This window comes from Camelina sativa, chromosome 6, assembly GCF_000633955.1.
Source record: "Camelina sativa cultivar DH55 chromosome 6, Cs, whole genome shotgun sequence".
Classification (NCBI taxonomy): domain Eukaryota; kingdom Viridiplantae; phylum Streptophyta; class Magnoliopsida; order Brassicales; family Brassicaceae; genus Camelina; species Camelina sativa.
In genome coordinates, this window is record NC_025690.1 from 15,189,526 (window position 1) to 15,206,931 (window position 17,406).

Genomic DNA, 17,406 nt, shown 5'->3' on the forward strand with positions numbered 1-17,406 from the left:
TTTTTTTTTTTTTTTTTTTGGGGTGGTGCAAATAACCAAAAAAAAAAAATACTAAATAATCAAGTTGTATAGGAAAAGTGAGACGTATGAAGAGTGTTGACTTGTCAAAAGAGATGCGATTACGGCGAAGAAAGTGTAAATAGTAACGAAGTCATTGGGGATTGGTTGTGGCGGTGTTGAACACAAATAGGTTGTCTGCTTTGTGTCTATTTTTACTCACATGCCTTAATTGCTGATTCTTCCACTTTTTTTGCCATCCCCATTGACTTTTTTTATATAATGTCTTCAACTTTACCCAAAAAATATGAAAACTAAACTTGGCAGGCTTATTTTCAAAACTATAGTAAACATTACTGTTATTAACCGAAAGGTAGATGCATGAAGATTTTTGGGTTTTTTTTGTCAACAGAAACAAGATTATTGTTTTGGTGCCGACAAAACCTAAAGTGCCATTAACGGTCCGTTGTTGGTTTTGTACATTGTTTTAGGCTGCAACTTTTATGACACCTTTTGGACCCATACTCCCTTGTTATGCTCTACCTTTTCTTTTTGTCTAGGCGCTTCCTTTCACAATATTTTGGATATTGGTACTTTCAGTTAATTTTTCTTTGATTTCCATACATTGTATATACGTTGGCTTTTTTGATATGAGTGCCAATGAATATTTGACATATGTCTACCTGGTGGCAAATACCTAAAACATATGCGGTTTTAAAAAAGAAATCTTTATGAAGTTAATTTCGGTATTCTTTAAACCAGTGGCATGTGATCCATATCCAAAAAGTCGACGTCCCTTCAAAACGAGAATCAAACTAAATGTCAATGTCCTAAATAATGTTAACTTTTAGAAGATTATATAAATTGCTACTAATTCGAAACTCACTTCGGTAAACCATAATGTATTAGAAATTTCTCTGTTTACCAAAAAATATATACTGCATATACAATTATACATATATATATTAGATATTTCTCACAAAACTTATTATTAATGTTATGAATGCGGATTCAGGTTTCAAGTTGCTCTAGCTAGGCACAGTAGATTTTACATAATGCTTTTAGGGATATTCACAAATTGTTGAGATATGTTAGTGGTAAAAGCAAAGTATCAAATTTTTTCGTAAGAAAATCACAAAAAAAATAATTATAATAATACTTACAAAAGTGGGCTGTTTTGTTTCTGTCAAAAACAACTTGCCAGTGCTAGGTACCACTTTGTGTTTTCCAAATAACATCTTTCGGTTCCAATGTCTTCGCTATTAAAATTTGCATATATTAGGAAGTCAAAAAAAAAATGTTTTTATAGCTTAATCATATGATTAATAAAACCATAATGGTAGTGATTGGTGAACAAAAACAAAGTATTACAAGTAGTATAGTTTTGAATTTTTACCAATCACAAAAACTTTACCAAAAACTTTATTAAAAGCTATCTTTTTAGCTTTTGTGTACAGTTTTCACGTACAGCTCTTTCTTACAGCTTTGCACTATTCCGTAACAGTTTACAGCTTCAGCTTATAGATTTTCTGTACAGTTTTGGCTACGTTACCAATCGGATCCAATATTGTTTATGTAGTCTCGTTTCTAATTTTCTTAGAGAAGGAAGGAATGAAAAGTGTATGATGAAGTTCTTCTTGGATCTTTGATTCTCTTTTTTTTTCTGAGAAAAAAATCAATTTGTAAAGATCTAGAGTCTTTGATTGTTGGGTTGAGCCACTTGTTTTTTACATGGTCTCTTCTGCTTATGTTATTATTATTTGTTTCTATCTCACTTGAGCATAGTATGATTTTAAAAAAAATTAAAATATATGAAAAGTATGACAGAATCACAGAACTGAAGTGAATTATTTCCATTTTATTACTCCATCGAGATATCATTAGAAAATAGAAATAAGTTGGGCAACTCATGAGCACGACCCAGAATTATGACCAAGTTGCAACCATGCTACTAATCAGGGATTTATTCAACTACAAAATAATAAGTAATCTACATAGAAAATTGACTTCCATATTGAGGATATATATTTATTTGGATTATGTACAGATAGCTCTGTTCCCTTCTTTCAGCCGAGCGTCGGTCATATATTGCAACCAATTAATAAAGTTTAAGCATATAATATACGTATGCTGACAAAACACAGTATATACGTATACGTATATACATCAATGTGATTGATTTTTAGCTGATAATGCCAAACAAAAATTGAGTTACTTAATTCGTTATTTCCTTTAATTCGTTATTTCCTTGATTAAAGTATGTTTCTTTTATAAAATGTACTCCATTCCAACTGATCAGTTAGCCACGCCCATTTGTTAAAAAAAAAAAGAATATAATATTCATTCGGTAAAAAGAATGATGGTTCTGGTCATCCGTGAAATTGAAAAAAAAAAGCGTTGTAAACATTTCAAAATATTTGACTAATCATATGTTTTTGTATAATTATATTCAGTCGTTAAACAGTTTTTTCAGTTTAATGACCAAAATTTAAATATTATATATTGTTACGAAGTCAGATTATATCTGTAATTCTAACTTTATTTTACAATTTTTTTTCAAATGTGTAACACACATATCATTATGTATTTGTTTCGTGGTTATACTTATAGATTAAAATTATTTGAATATAATTTTATACTAAGTTTTCACCCGTGGTACACCGTTGGACTAAATTATAAATTATTGCATTTTAAATAATAATTTTTAAGATATTTAGTTTTCAAAATCTCAATTAATTAACTTTTATTTAATTCATTTATAATTTTGTTTTGAATGTTTTTTCTTCTTCACGTTTTATACAATTTAGAACCTAATTACATTATATGTGTTATTAGCTAGATAGAATATAAAATTTAAAAACACTTACTTTTGTTTTCTATAATTAAACAAAGGTACATGTCTATATGGTATGTTAGTGCATATTTTTATGTGTATACAATTATTTTTATTTTTTGGAATATTAAGAAGTATGTGTAATATTTTGTAGTTCATATACTAAATAATGTATAAGTTAATTTTCCAAACTAAAACTACAAATTTATAGTATATGAAATAAATTAATAGTTTTAGTGTTAGTTCTATAGTCCAAACTCGTCATGCTAAGTGGATCACGCAACATATTTAAAGATTTTAAATCTGCAAAAACTCATCTAAAAGTTACTTTTTATCAAACCAAATTTTCAAATTTTTATCCAGTAAAAATACTTAGGTTCACGTGTTTACTTTCACGGGATTACTTCTAGGGTAAACTTCTTTATTCACCTCCTTATAAAATAAGGAAATAAAATTTGTATACATTTGCAATTATATTTGTTACCTTTTAAAACACTTAGTTTTTATAAAAAAAAATCAAATATAAATAAAATTAATTTATTTATTAAATTATTTATTTAATGCTAATGTCATTCCTATAAATAAGTATCAATTTCAGGAATTATTTTATAAATATTTTAAAAAATGTATATATAGATGCTAGTAATTCATTTACTTTTTCTTTCACCAACATGTATAATACATAGTATAAGAATTCGAGTAATGATGACCTAGCGACACCATTACCATGGATGATGGATAAGAAGAAAACAAATTCTAGTCGATTTAATTTTTTAATTTGATAGTACGATTTAACCTGTTTTTAACGTTTCAAACCGAATACTAATTAAAATGTTATGGTTGGTTACTTACAAGTTACAACCCACCACTAACGTAAATCTTAACTTCCAGATGAGAGTTCATCTACGAAAACAAATGTGAACACTTACCTGATCAAACTTTATTTATTTTAGTATTTAACTAAATCCCACAAAACGGTCAAAAAATGACCAATACGTAAAGAAACAAGCGGCCGTTTTTTTATTTGTTATTTCCTTAAAATGTACACTTTTTTTGCTTGTTTCATAATATAATATGTTTTTAATTTTTAAGACAACTTTTAGACTACTTTTATATTTTTTTATTATTTATTTTATGCAATCTTGTTTTTAATTGGTTAAACTTTTTAAAAGTAAACATTTTTTATTATATATGTTTTGGCTAAAACATTTTATATTTTGAGACGGATGAAGTATTAAACATGACTTTCTCCCTAATTAGTTTAGTGCCGATGCCAAAGAGAAAAACGTTTTAATTTATATGAAAACAATGACTTGTCAACCTATGATAACTATACTTTTGGTCAACCTATAGTAACCATGATACGGGCCACTGGTAAAAAAACATTGCAGACATCAATATAACAAAATAAAAGTCAATTAGACATTATCATATACTATGTATATAATAAAATTTTATACTTTCATGTCCCTAAAAAATTGATGTATAATTGATGTATGAGCGATTTCACGCAAATTAAGAAATAACGATTATTAATTTTAAATACAATATTATTTTCTTACTAAAAAGTATTATATAGTTATAAACCAATAACTATTAAATTTTCTTAATGATCACTTTTTGAAGTTTACAAAAGTTTAATATTAATTAAATAAAAGTGGTAAAACATCAATATTGCACAGATAGAGAGAGTATTAAATATGAAAACTGATAATATAGTTATTAGTATGTCAAGTTGGGACATGGAGAGCATGGTCTTGCACTCTATGTTGAATTATTCTAACACATTGAAGCTGATACAAGTTGAATAGTAATTCAAGTTTAGGCCCGTATGGGTGTGGATGGGTCCGATATGATAGGTTAACTTACCACGTCGGAATATGTCTAAATGGTACTTCTAGATATATTAAAATAAGAATGAGTAACGTAGAGATGTGTTATATTAATTTGGGACCAAAACTTGGTAATGAAGTGTGTGCAGCCAAAACTCGTCAAAAATGGTCAGAAAATAGACAGCTTCATACAGGCTACCACATGGGATTGGATTGAATATAAAAATGTTGGACCTCACATTATTGGCTATTCTACAGCTTCTTGGCCACATAACCAATTATTTTTTGTTTTCATTTTTTTCCTGTTTTAATAAATGGAAATAAGTAGGAGTTGAATTAGCAGATTCTAGCGTTGACAAAAGGAATCTTAGTATATATTCTAGCAAGTTGAATCTTAACCTCAAATCTATAGGATCGTGGTATAAAACAATTGCGTCTTTGAAATTCGGAAATGTGTTGTTGTTGTATTGTGATATTTTGATAATCTAACTACGAAAAGAAAAAAATTGGGATTTTACGAGGCCCATTTACGGCCTATTGAATACCATCTTATAACTGAGGCCAAATCTCCTGAATGGAAACACAATCACAACGTTGAGTACTAGCTACTAGCTAGGTTCAAGCCCAACCGTTCAATAGGATCAATGCACAGAACTACGAACTAACAATATACATAGATATTAGCTTTTATACATCACAAAAAGTTCAATTTTCTTTTTCCCATGTAAACTTCTCAGAAGTCTTGTTTCTTGTTCTATAAGTTACATAGATGCCACTGTTCGTTGTGAGTGTGACACATATGCTTTTCACCAAAGCATCCCAAAAAAGTAGTTAGTTGATCGGTTTGTGATTTGTCTTGTTGACTTGGCAATATTGTTGGGCATAAGAGGTGAAATTATTCACTAAATATTAGCTTCTCCATCATTACTACAATTACCAATTAACCTACCTCAAATATCTTACCATGTCATGCTAATTAGGTTTTTTTCCTTTTCCAATTTCGATCTCTTAGATCCATGACATTAAACATTGCTGAATTTTCTATCCTCTCAAAGATATGAAGACAGTGTCTTTTATGAGATTTAGGCTTTGGTTTTAAGATCTGTATGTTACAACAAAATGCCAGTAGTGCTAATTTTAGCTCAATCATATGGCAGATGCACTATTTTTATCGAAATTTATTAGCTTTGTCCATTAACCCAAAACAAAAACCAAAAAAAAAAACACCTAAGAAAGAGAAAAATCTTTAGCAAAATTAGGTTAATCTTCGTGCTTTCCACTAATCTCCCTTTCTTTCTCCAAATCTTTTCCGGGGAAATTTTTGTTTGATTAATATCAGAACTAATCAGAAAAAAGAGAGAGAGAGAGAGAGAGAGAGAGAGGAGAGAGACACACACAACGATGCCTCCTCCTCCTCCTCATCCGGAAGATGAAACCCAACCCAAACCCGATTCGGTTCCGGGTCAAACCTCCGAACGCGATACCCAACCAGCACCGGTACCAGTACCAGGTCCTCCACCACATTCTCAACCGCCTCCACCGCAAACGTACCCGCCGGTAATGGGATATCCAGACCTCCATACCCAAATTATCCAAACGCACCTTACCAACGACAACAACAACAATACCCTTACGGTCAAGCCCCACCCGCTTCATATTACGGGTCATCTTACCCTCCCCAGCAAAATCCGGTTTACCAAAGACCAGCTTCATCCGGTTTTTTCAGAGGTATTTTCACCGGTTTAGTCGTATTAGTCGTCCTCCTCTGCATCTCCACAACCATAACGTGGCTCATCCTCCGTCCTCAAATCCCGGTTTTCTCCCTAAACAATTTCTCGGTTTCCAATTTCAACGTAACCGGTCCGGTTTTCTCCCCGCAATGGACGGCTAACCTCACGATCGAGAACCAAAACACGAAACTAAAAGGCTACTTCGATCGTATCCAAGGCTTAGTCTACCACCAAAACGCGATCGGAGAAGACGATTTTTTAGCGACCGCGTTTTTTCAACCTGTTTTCGTGGAGATCAAGAAATCGGTTGCGATAGGTGAAACGTTAACGGCGGGAGAGAAAGAACAGCCTAAAATACCGAGCTGGGTTGTGGATGAGATGAAGAAAGAGAGAGAGACCGGAACGGTGACGTTTAACCTGAGGATGGCTGTTTGGGTTACGTTTAAGACAGATGGTTGGGTGGCGCGGGAGAGAGGGCTTAAGGTGTTTTGTGGGAAATTAAAAGTTGGGTTTGAAGGTGCTTCCGAAAACGGTGCCGTTTTGTTGCCTAAGCCTCTTCCTTGTTTGGTTTACGTTTCGTAATTCTTTTTCTTGTTCTCTCTCTCTTTTTCTATGGATACGGTTAATTTCTTTTTTAAAATTCTTTTACGTGTTGAATGTGATTACTATACAAATTCATAGAGCAAACTCTTATGCTTAAGTTTTTTGAAGAGAGAAAAAGAAAAGGAATTAGATTCGATTTCCAATTTAGCTCGAGAAAAGAATTTTAAATGTTGTTAAATCAACTTACTATACAAGATCGTTGAGAGAATTTGTGTGGGAATAATTAAAAAGATATCAAAGTGATTGAGTGCGTCTCGGAATATAGGAAATTATTTTAGATCGCTAATTATAATTGCTTGTTTTGTCAAATGTTTTCTACTTGTTTTTGGTCTAATTATTATCTTGGTTCGGTGCATATCCAATTATTGTTACATGATATAAGAGTTCTTGCGCGTACATTTTCTCTCTTGTTGTATACTTGTATATATATATTTTTTTAATTCCACAAGTTACCATTTCTTTGTCTAAGCATATGCATTATTGCCTCGAAACCGAGTACTTGTTAATAAATCTTTTCTTTATTTGATAGAATCACTTTTCAATTTAGCTCGAGAAAAACCTCCATTTTCTAAAAATCAGCCACTCGGTTCTCAGTGTATTATGTGGTGAAGCAAATTAAAAAAAAAAAAAAATTATGCTAATGTGTCACTTAAAGTTCATTCTTTTTTTAAAAAACTTATTCTTCTATATTGTATTTTATATGATAAGAAAGAAGATATTAGGTCAAAAGTTTGTTATATGCATTATTGTTTGTGATACATCAGGATAATGACGACGAGCTCGTCCCATCGTGTAATGCCTCACGTTAAATGGTATATATTGAACGTTAGGCATCTTGCGTTTTGTCAAACTGCATATCTTAAACTCTCTCTCTTTTTTTTTTCTTTCATTCTTTGCTAAAATCTTTTCCTCTTTAAGATGATCTATTATTAGCATAAACAGTCGATGCCCAAATATTGTTATGTGAATTCGATACGCAGATGTCACAGTCCGAAGGAAATGTTTCTTATATACTTTTTAATTTGGTTGGCTTCAATTAGCATTATGTTTGTATAAAGCTTTGAGTTATAAAAAAGGTTACATCTTCCATCAAACTTATGAACTGTCTATAGTTCAAAACTGATCATATTAAAGTTAAAAAGTAAGTAAAAACGAACATGAGGACATGAAAGCTAATATAATATAGTATATGCCTATATGATATTACGTTTTAATTTATTTACTTTATAATGATTAAAATCAATTTAATCAACTGTGATTATCTACAAGTGCACTCACTCACACAAGAGGCGGCTATTATATGCATAATTTATATAGATTCGTTGGTGATGTGTAATTTAAAGAGGAATAATAGGGTTGGTGCTTTGTCTTTTTTGTAATAAAACCAAATAAAAACTGTAACGAAGGAAAAGACACTTTGCATTATGATCAAATGTAAACTTTAAGAAAGAGATTCGAAGTCTCTAGTTGAGCTGTGGGGATAGAAGTTGTAGCCTTTAACGTGACCACGACGGTCCCACCCCTTAAACCGAAGAAAAGACGGAGACGTGTTTTGTTATCGAGTCAACAGTCAACGTCCGACGCAGACACCGTTCACAACAAGAGACGAGAGAAGCCATTAACATCATCAATCATGTAAAACAAATTACTTCAGGTTTGTTGATCATATACACGTTAAAACTGATCTATCAAATAATTTACTTATGTCCTCCATATATATATACTCAAGCAGCAAAGCTTTATAAAATTGTTAGGCAGTGTATCGAATGTTCGGAATTATATACTTCTTTAGGATATAGATATTAGTATTTTATACAGATTTGTTATATCTTACGTTGCATTCAATTGTCCTATAGACAAGTTGGCCATCGAAGAACTGTATAGGTGGCTAGGACTAGAAGAGTAGGAGTAGGTAATATTTTAACTTTCAACAGATTTCAATCGCTTTTGTCTTTGTAAATTTCTTCCACGAGATTGTTCAAAGCTTACAATACATTGTAAATTGTCGTCGAACTTTTTTATAAAAAAGTTAAACACCGACATCGAGTATGTAAAATAAGCATCGATACGACCAGGAACTATACTTTAGATCTTTCCACGTGGGAACATTAAACCGTAAATAATGCCGATAGCCGACCTGCCAAATTTTTCTTCGAAGACAATAAACCACATATTATAACAACCAAATTACCCTACCAAACCCAACGGTAAAATGACACGTGTAACTCGGAACTTTTTTTTCTTACAGAAATTTGTCGTTGATATACAAAAAAATTGCAATAGAAGAATACGCTTAGAATATATGCACATGGGCCATGTTCTTGTTTCGACAAAAATAATACTACTACTCCACAATTAACACTAAAAATGATGCATTGTCTTTTAACCGAATCAATCATGAGGGAAACTTCCATCATCACAACAAATCAAACTTTAAAATTTGATGCGCCAGAGCAAAACCTCACTAAATGTTAAAAGCCAAGCCACTTCCCAAAACTAAGAAAAAACTAATAGACAAGAGCGTAAATGTAACAATAAATATACGAATAGGTTTGGCTCAAAATCCTATAGTCTATACTTTATACACAACGGATATAAAAACGCGCATACATTAGCCTTTTTTACACACGATTATAATATAAGTATACACAACCATCTCTCTCATATACATTTTTTCCTCTATCTCCCATCATCACTAGTCACGACGACACGCAAAAGGAGAATAAATCATTTGAGAGAGAGAGAGAGAGAGGTACACCAGTGGCAAACTCGTAAAATAAAGATATGTCAAAAGATTGCGGTAACCACGGTGGTGGCAAAGAAGCAGCCGTCCGACGAATCTGCGCCGCCGTAATCGCCTTCATCCTAATAGTTCTGATCACTATCTTCCTAGTATGGGTCATACTCAGGCCAACTAAGCCAAGATTCGTCCTCCAAGACGCCACCGTCTACGCCTTCAACCTCTCCCAACCAAACCTCCTCACTTCGAACTTCCAAGTCACACTCGCATCTCGTAACCCTAACGCCAAGATCGGAATCTACTACGACCGTCTTCACGTCTACGCCACGTACCGGAACCAGCAGATCACTCTACGCACGGCGATCCCTCCGACGTATCAAGGCCACAAAGATGACGATGTTTGGTCGCCTTTTGTCTACGGAACCGCCGTTCCGATCGCACCGTACAACTCCGTAGCTTTAGGAGAAGAGCAAGGCCGTGGATTCGTACAGTTGTTGATACGCGCCGACGGGCGCGTGAGGTGGAAAGTGGGGACGTTGATCACCGGAAAATATCATATACATGTTCGTTGTCCGGCTTATATCAATCTTGGGAACAAAGCTGCTGGTGTTCTTGTCGGTGATAACGCCGTTAAGTATACGTTGGTTACTAAATGCAGTGTGAACGTTTAGAAAGTTTGACGCCGTTAAGTTGCTTTTCTTTTTTTTATTCTACCTATCATCAAATCATTTTCTTGAAATTACCAAACTTCTTCTTCCCACCAGCAGGATATTATTTCTGTTTCAATCTATATATATATATGTATATCTATCTTTAAAATGTCAGTACTTTTGGTTGTTATATTAAGCTTTAATTGTTAATTATAGATTATTACAATCACAACGGTCTGTGGTTGGATTTATTTGTAAATCCACTAAAGTTGAAATAAAATGGAGAATTGGGTTTGGTTCTTTTCAGTTTCGATTTTTTTTTGTTTTCCTTTGTAAATTTTACTACTTCGTATTCATCAAGAACAAAGCAGTAGTAACTTAGTAGAATCCCAGTTGCTTCATATTTTTTGCTATTGTGTTTATGTAGGTTTTGTTAATATCTGAGGAAGAATATAAATTATACTGCAAGGAGCCCTGATGCTCATAAAGTAAATTTATCTACTTTAGATGAGAAAATGCTAAAATGGTAGTAGGTGTATGAAATGTAAAATAACTGATATGATTTGGTGAGGCCTAAACAAGTAACAAGTCAAAATAACAACACACAGACACACAAAAAAATTTCAAGTTACTAGTTAAACTACCCAACAAAAAAAACAATTCTATTTTTCGTACTTGTATATTCAAGTCTAACAGAAGTATGCACTATACAGTAGTACTAGTATCTATTATTGGCTGTAGAATCCCCCACCCGGCTGTCAATGTCATGACCCTTATTCGAAAAGCTTGGGCCTTTGAGTTTCGTTTTAGGCCCGTAAGTTGCAATGGTGCAAATATAAACCTAACGTAGGCTTGTCAAAAACGCTTAGAATCATCATCATCAGACGCATCTGTTATCGCTAACTATCACAAAATTCCTAAGTATGTCACATGGAGGAGAAGCTCAAAACCATGACATCTAAGGTAAGAACCGAGTAAAGCTTTCGTTTTTCCCAGCTCGATTCTCAACATCTGTTTCTTAGTGGCCGCTTTGAACTTGGCGCTCACCTGTAAAGACTAGGCGATGTAATTGGATAGCCGAGCATAATACCTAATATCCAGAACATGTCGACATCGGTTTACATTGGCAGTTTTGATACATCTAATAACAAAAATTAGCGTAAAGACTAAAGAGAGGTCACCCTTGCGACCCTACTCATGTCATACGTTTCACGTTTTCACTGGGGATTTGCATCGACAACAAATTTAACGGTGATCAGTCCAGTGCTTACATGGAAGCGCCATTTATATCCTCAGACTCCACCAAGGATTTTTCCTTTGACCCCCTAATAAATACTTCCTATCCAACTATATTTGTTACGGGGAAAAATGTAGAAAAACAAAAAGAAAACAATATTCCAAGTCCAAACAATATAAAAATTTGGTAGATTCATAAAGCCAAGTATTTGATGTGGTTTATATTATATTTTTGGCAATATTTAATATTTTATGGAATCATACGATCCCACTACAAGAAAACATGGTGAAATCCTACCAAATTTCCTACAAAAATTTTGGTAGGAGAAACTTCCTACTAAAAACTTACGATTATTTTACAAAAAATAGTTGTCGTAGGAATTTAGTATAAAATTTCCTACGAAGTAAAATCGTGAGAAAATCGTAATAAATTTCCTACAAAATTCCTTCAAAATCTAATGTTATAAGAAAATTCGTAGTAAAATGGAAGTATTTAAATAGAAATCGAAACGGTATAAAATTGGTAGGAAAATTACCTTCTAATTTCCTACAAACACTGTACCGAAACAATTTCGTAAAAAATTGGTAAAAAACTTTTCCTACCAATTTCCTATGAAATTTATTTCCTTCCAAATTCCTACTAATTTCCTTAAAAAAAAAGCATAACCTACGTAATTCCTACAAACTAAAGAAACCTAAATCTACTTTCTCCCCTTAAAACATTTCACGCCTCCACCCAAACCTAGATCTACTAATTTTCGACTTCTTCTCTTCTCGTCTTTCTTCTTCCTTATTAGATTTTTAGGGCTTTGAAGCGTCCAAATCGAGAAAAATGGAGGTTGCGGTAGGTTAGACGAGGAGATCATGGATTCAGCATGTTACAGGGATTCAGTTTCCGAAGAACGCCGCTCTCGTGAGCTTAAGCATGTCGTCATCCTCTAATCCTTAGTATCGATTCACTTGTTCAACTTCGATCTCATCTTAGCTGAAACTTTGATCTCCTTGAATCAAAGATTTGGTTTCGTTGGTTGAAGCGGCTCCGATGTGGCGAGGCCAGTAAGAGGCTCCGATGTGGCGAGGCCAGTTAGCTGCGGCGAAGAAACTAAAGAATCTATGGCAAGGACATGGAGGCGACAGCTTCTCCGGTGATGTATGGTTTATTTCAGTTTTGGTTTGGTTTGTAGTCCTAACCGGACTAGTTGGGTTGATATGGTTAGGTCTTATGTTTAAAAGAATAATAATATGAAATAAATTGATTTTAGATTTATTTGTTATGTAAAAAATTGATTTTATATAGATTATTCAGATTTATCATTAATGATCATTTTATTTTAATTCAATTTCGGAATTCATATTATTATTGAAAAAAAGATTGTATATTATTTATTAATTTGGTAGGAAACTCATAGAAATCTCACAAGAATATTTTGGTAGAAAAATGGAATGAAATATATGGTAGGAAAATTGTAATATAGATTTGGTAGGAAAATGGTAAGAATAATTTTTTACGAACATTTTGGTAGAAAAATGGTTAAAAAGGTTGTTTCTATTTTCATACGAAAATTCTTACGAAAACGTTTTTGTAGGAAATTGGTAAGATTTTCCCTACGAAATTCCTATCAAAACTGATTTCCTTTGGGTTATTACCTCCAACATTTTTTGTAAGAAAATGGAAAAAAAATACATGTTTCTTTCTATTTTCTTTCCAAATCTGCGGTAGGAAATCAAATGTTTTTTTGTAGTGCGAGTGATATTTTCAGTAGGAGTTATTACGTTAACGTTTAAGAACCCACACGTCCGTGTGATAGATAGCCTACTCTTCCATATGTTTACAAATTTACAATAAGATTTCGGTTTGGTTTATGATTTGGTTAATTACGGTTAAATACTCATAAAAACCAAACGAACCGGATATAATGGAAATGTTGACGCCGTATCTTTGACCGGGTCAATGTCCAGTTAATGAGAGAGATCAAACCCTTATCTCAGCCGTACAAACCCTCCTCACGTAGCGTCTTCGAGAGATCATCACGAATAGGAGAAGGCGACGGCGTGTAGAACGGCGGCGAAGCACATGGAGTAGAAAACGGCGTCGTTCCGTCGTGGTTATAGTCGCTAAAGTCAACCTCGTCGTCGCTTCCATCCGTCAGGATAATCTCCTCTTCAACTTCATCATCCTTCGCATGATCCTCCGTAGAGATGCTTCCACGTTGTTCAATCTCACCCGTCCGGTGATGATCGGACTCGCTCGTACAGTCTTCAGCGATGGTGAAGAGAGTCTCCGAAGGCCCGCTAAGTAGATTCTCTCCCGTTGACCACTTCGACGCCACGTCATCGACCGGCGGTGCGGCTGCTGGAGGGAGCGGCGGAGCTGTGGCGGAACCTATTCGGAACTGTTTGTTCTCGAGACAGAAGAGGAAGAAGTAAAGAAGCTCTTTGGACGGCGGTGGTGTAGCATTGGGATCACCTCCGCGGGAGGAGAAAACGTCGAGTTCTGATCCGGCGATACTACGACGACGAAACCGACGTTTCCACCACAAAACGTAGGCGAGCTGTGCCGTTACAGCGACGAGACAAAATGTGAACACAGCGACTAGTACTGCTGCGGTTTGGCTTAAACCCATTTTCACAAGACAGAGTTTGTGTAAGCTTGCGAGAGAGTAACACTAAAACTGCGTCGTTTCGTTTGTCCTAAATATGAATTTTGTGTGTGTTTTTTAGTAGATAAGCAAATAAACTGGGAGAGGGGTGATTTCGTACATTGTCTCTACAAATTATCTGGTAGTTGAAGTGTCATAATCGGAAAAGAGTTGCTGAGTAGGTTCCGGTTAGAAAGAAAGGTCTCTTTAATAGTCAAATCGCGATTGAAAGTGAAGTGAAGGTGTACAAACAAATGTACACGACTTATACTATTTCTAGTTCTAATTTTCTTTTGTTTTGTTGACCAAAAAAAATATCTATAGTTTTCTTTTTTTTTCAATATACAAACAACGAGCCAAAAATATTGAATTTATGATATGCTTCTTCACTCGTGAAAAAGACGAGCATCACCTTGACTCGTTGAGCATAAGCTAGGTGTGTGACTTTTATAGCAATCAAAGCTTTGGGCCACTAGTTATTAACTAACAACATATTAAACGGCCCAATATATATATAGTCTACTTCTTCTAAGGTTTATGATTAGGAATACGTATAATTTTTGTTTCATATCCAGACGTTCATTCACTTTTGCTTCATCAGTTTTAACGATGGTTCAGAATCACAACGTCTTCCAGATGTCAGTTAGAAACTATATAGTTTTTTCTTTAAAATAAGTTTCTAGTAATTCGTGTACATGTATATATGTACTGTCAGTACTGATAACATACCTTTGAATTATAAGAATTCTTCTTGAATATATATGCAGTTGAATTTATAGAAGTATTGTATATAAGATATATTATCCCTTGAAATGACCACTTATTTAAAGATATGGATTTGGGCCATGAAGTTTTTCAAAGTCGTTTTTGCCAACACCACTCAGTTTAATATAAACTGAACCTATATAAACTCGTACTCTCTTGTTTTTATTTAATTAATAATACCCGAAGAAAGTTTACAAGAGGAGAAAAAGTTAGTTTGTTTTATTGCTTTTTAGAAAGATAAATAAGCGAATTATGTTGAGATCAAAGTTTAGGTCTATAATGAGTAAATGCCCATCACAAGACTCTTAAAAGCTTAAAAACCCCAAAAGCAGAGAGATAGAATTTAGCTTTTTTACTCTTCTCTTTTTCTCTTCTGCTTTAAAAGGGTCACCCACTTTCTGCAATTCTTGTAAATAAATTAATTATATACTTTTCTAAAATCATGCTTAGCTTTATCTTCCTTCCTCCTTTTGAGGATAAACTTTAGATTCCATGCATGAATTGATGGACATATCTATAACGCATTCATATTATATGCGTTCATCTAATATGCAAATATATTATTGTGGATATCGTTGTGTTTACACTACACATGGACGTTTCCTTCAAGTGGTATGCCGTATGATTCACAATTTCACATAATCATAAAATGTTTTATCATTTAGAATCGACTATAGATGAAGTGAGTTTTAGTATAGAAAAAAGCTTTGTTGCATGCTTTTATGAATATAGCGCTTCTTAACATCGAATACATGTTAACCACGAGGTGGTGGGCTAATGGTTCTAGTCTTGGTGGAAGAGTCGCCCTATTGGTCTAGGCCAGAGATCGATTCTCCCCAAGCGCAGAATTGTTCAGCCTTTCTTGCAGAGAGATTAGTCTCGAATCTCTGCATAGGTTTAGGGATTTATTCTCTGGTTAACAAAAAAAAAAAAAAAATCAAATACATGTTTTTTTTCATTGAATGTAAATTTTAATTAAACAAAAGAACTATTTTTAGTTTTTTACAATGAATGAGACCTTAAAAGTGAGACAATTTAGGGTTTAGAAAAAACATATTGAAACCAACAAATCGAAATATTCTTTGATAAGGTTATGCAGGACATAAACAAATAATATATGAATATTGTTCAAAGTAACCACTCTTTTTCCACCCTACTCCACAACATACCCTAGCGGAAAAAGCTTTTATCTTATTTAAAACCCACATTTTTTTGTACATAAAAATCAAAGCAAAGCACCAACATTGTGAAAGGAGAATCATTCACAAAAGTGATCCACACATATTCTAAGCCCTGATCCGGGGGATGTACTGTGTACATACATCAATAATACCTAAAACTTGTGAGATTGAAATGAAAACTTAAACTCGAAAAGGCAAAAGAGAAATAGAAAAAAGCAGTATAAGATTCTAAGGTGGTGGCTTCTTCCTTTCTCTGGGGAGAAAAGAAAAGAAAAGATGAAATGAAACAGAGAGGCAATAAAGTTTGTTGAGATCTTTAATATCAATCGAGCTGTCTAGGATTCTAAAGGAAACAATGACCAAATTTGTATGCTTTATCTTTAGACAGATAAAATGTTAACTATGGTTTGTCTAGTTTATATTCCGCCGGTTTCATATTAGACGATGGTTTAGTTAAATGTGTACTTATTAAAATATTTTAAACCAATCAAATATCTCTATTCTGTATTTGACGATCATAAGAACAAATGGATAAGTAAGTAATATTGGTTCTGATATCAACTACTTGTAAGTTGTAATGAAACAAATCAAATATTATCAGAAGTGCTATAATTGGCATGGCTAATGACAGTTTTCGTAAAAAGATAATAAGAGTAAAATTGTTTTATGATAAATGTAATTGAGTATTAGGTAAATACTGCACGGCATGTTCTTTCTTCTAGCTTAAGCGTTCTTTCTTCTAACTTAAGTATGTAGTCTAACTTCTTTTTGTAATAACTATTGTGAAGCAAACCAATTTTTTATATTCCTTTTATCAAATCAAACTTTCGATTTATTATAATGTTTTAAACCATGAATATATTATGTTTGGAAATTTTCAGTTTTTTTTTTTTTGGAATATTCCTCATTTAGAATTTATTTAAGTATAGATGAATGGTTAAACCAGTGTGAACAAGTCATGTTTCTGTATTTTTTTCTTTTTCATTAAATCAAAATTATTTTGTATTATATGAACACCAAAATAAGTCAATTGATGTATCAACAAATTATTTTTATAACACTTGTATTAGCTCAATTCATCTTATATATATATTTTTTTTTCTTTTTTGTTTTCCAGCCATTTTCCGTCACATTTTCTTCAACATAAATTACCATTTACGACCATAATATGATAATTTTACATCGCGAAAGGAGAAAAAA

At 33.2% G+C, this 17,406-nt stretch overlaps 2 protein-coding genes and 1 pseudogene across 2 annotated transcripts; 2 read left to right on the plus strand and 1 right to left on the minus strand.

The window, feature by feature from the left end:
* Positions 5,717-7,107, plus strand: LOC104791501 (annotated as a pseudogene).
* On the plus strand, positions 9,556-10,691 carry LOC104791502 (NDR1/HIN1-like protein 12). The gene has a single exon (XM_010517410.1). The coding sequence runs from the start codon at positions 9,780-9,782 to the stop codon at positions 10,404-10,406; it is 627 nt and encodes a 208-aa protein (XP_010515712.1). The 5' UTR covers positions 9,556-9,779; the 3' UTR covers positions 10,407-10,691.
* LOC104791503 lies at positions 13,396-14,501 on the minus strand. Its single transcript, XM_010517411.1, has one exon. The coding sequence runs from the start codon at positions 14,243-14,245 to the stop codon at positions 13,607-13,609; it is 639 nt and encodes a 212-aa protein (XP_010515713.1). The 5' UTR covers positions 14,246-14,501; the 3' UTR covers positions 13,396-13,606.

Coding starts and splice junctions, on each gene's coding strand:
- LOC104791502 (XM_010517410.1), top strand. CDS start 9,780: ATGTCAAAAGATTGCGGTAACCACGGTGGTGGCAAAGAAGCAGCCGTC.
- LOC104791503 (XM_010517411.1), bottom strand. CDS start 14,245: ATGGGTTTAAGCCAAACCGCAGCAGTACTAGTCGCTGTGTTCACATTT.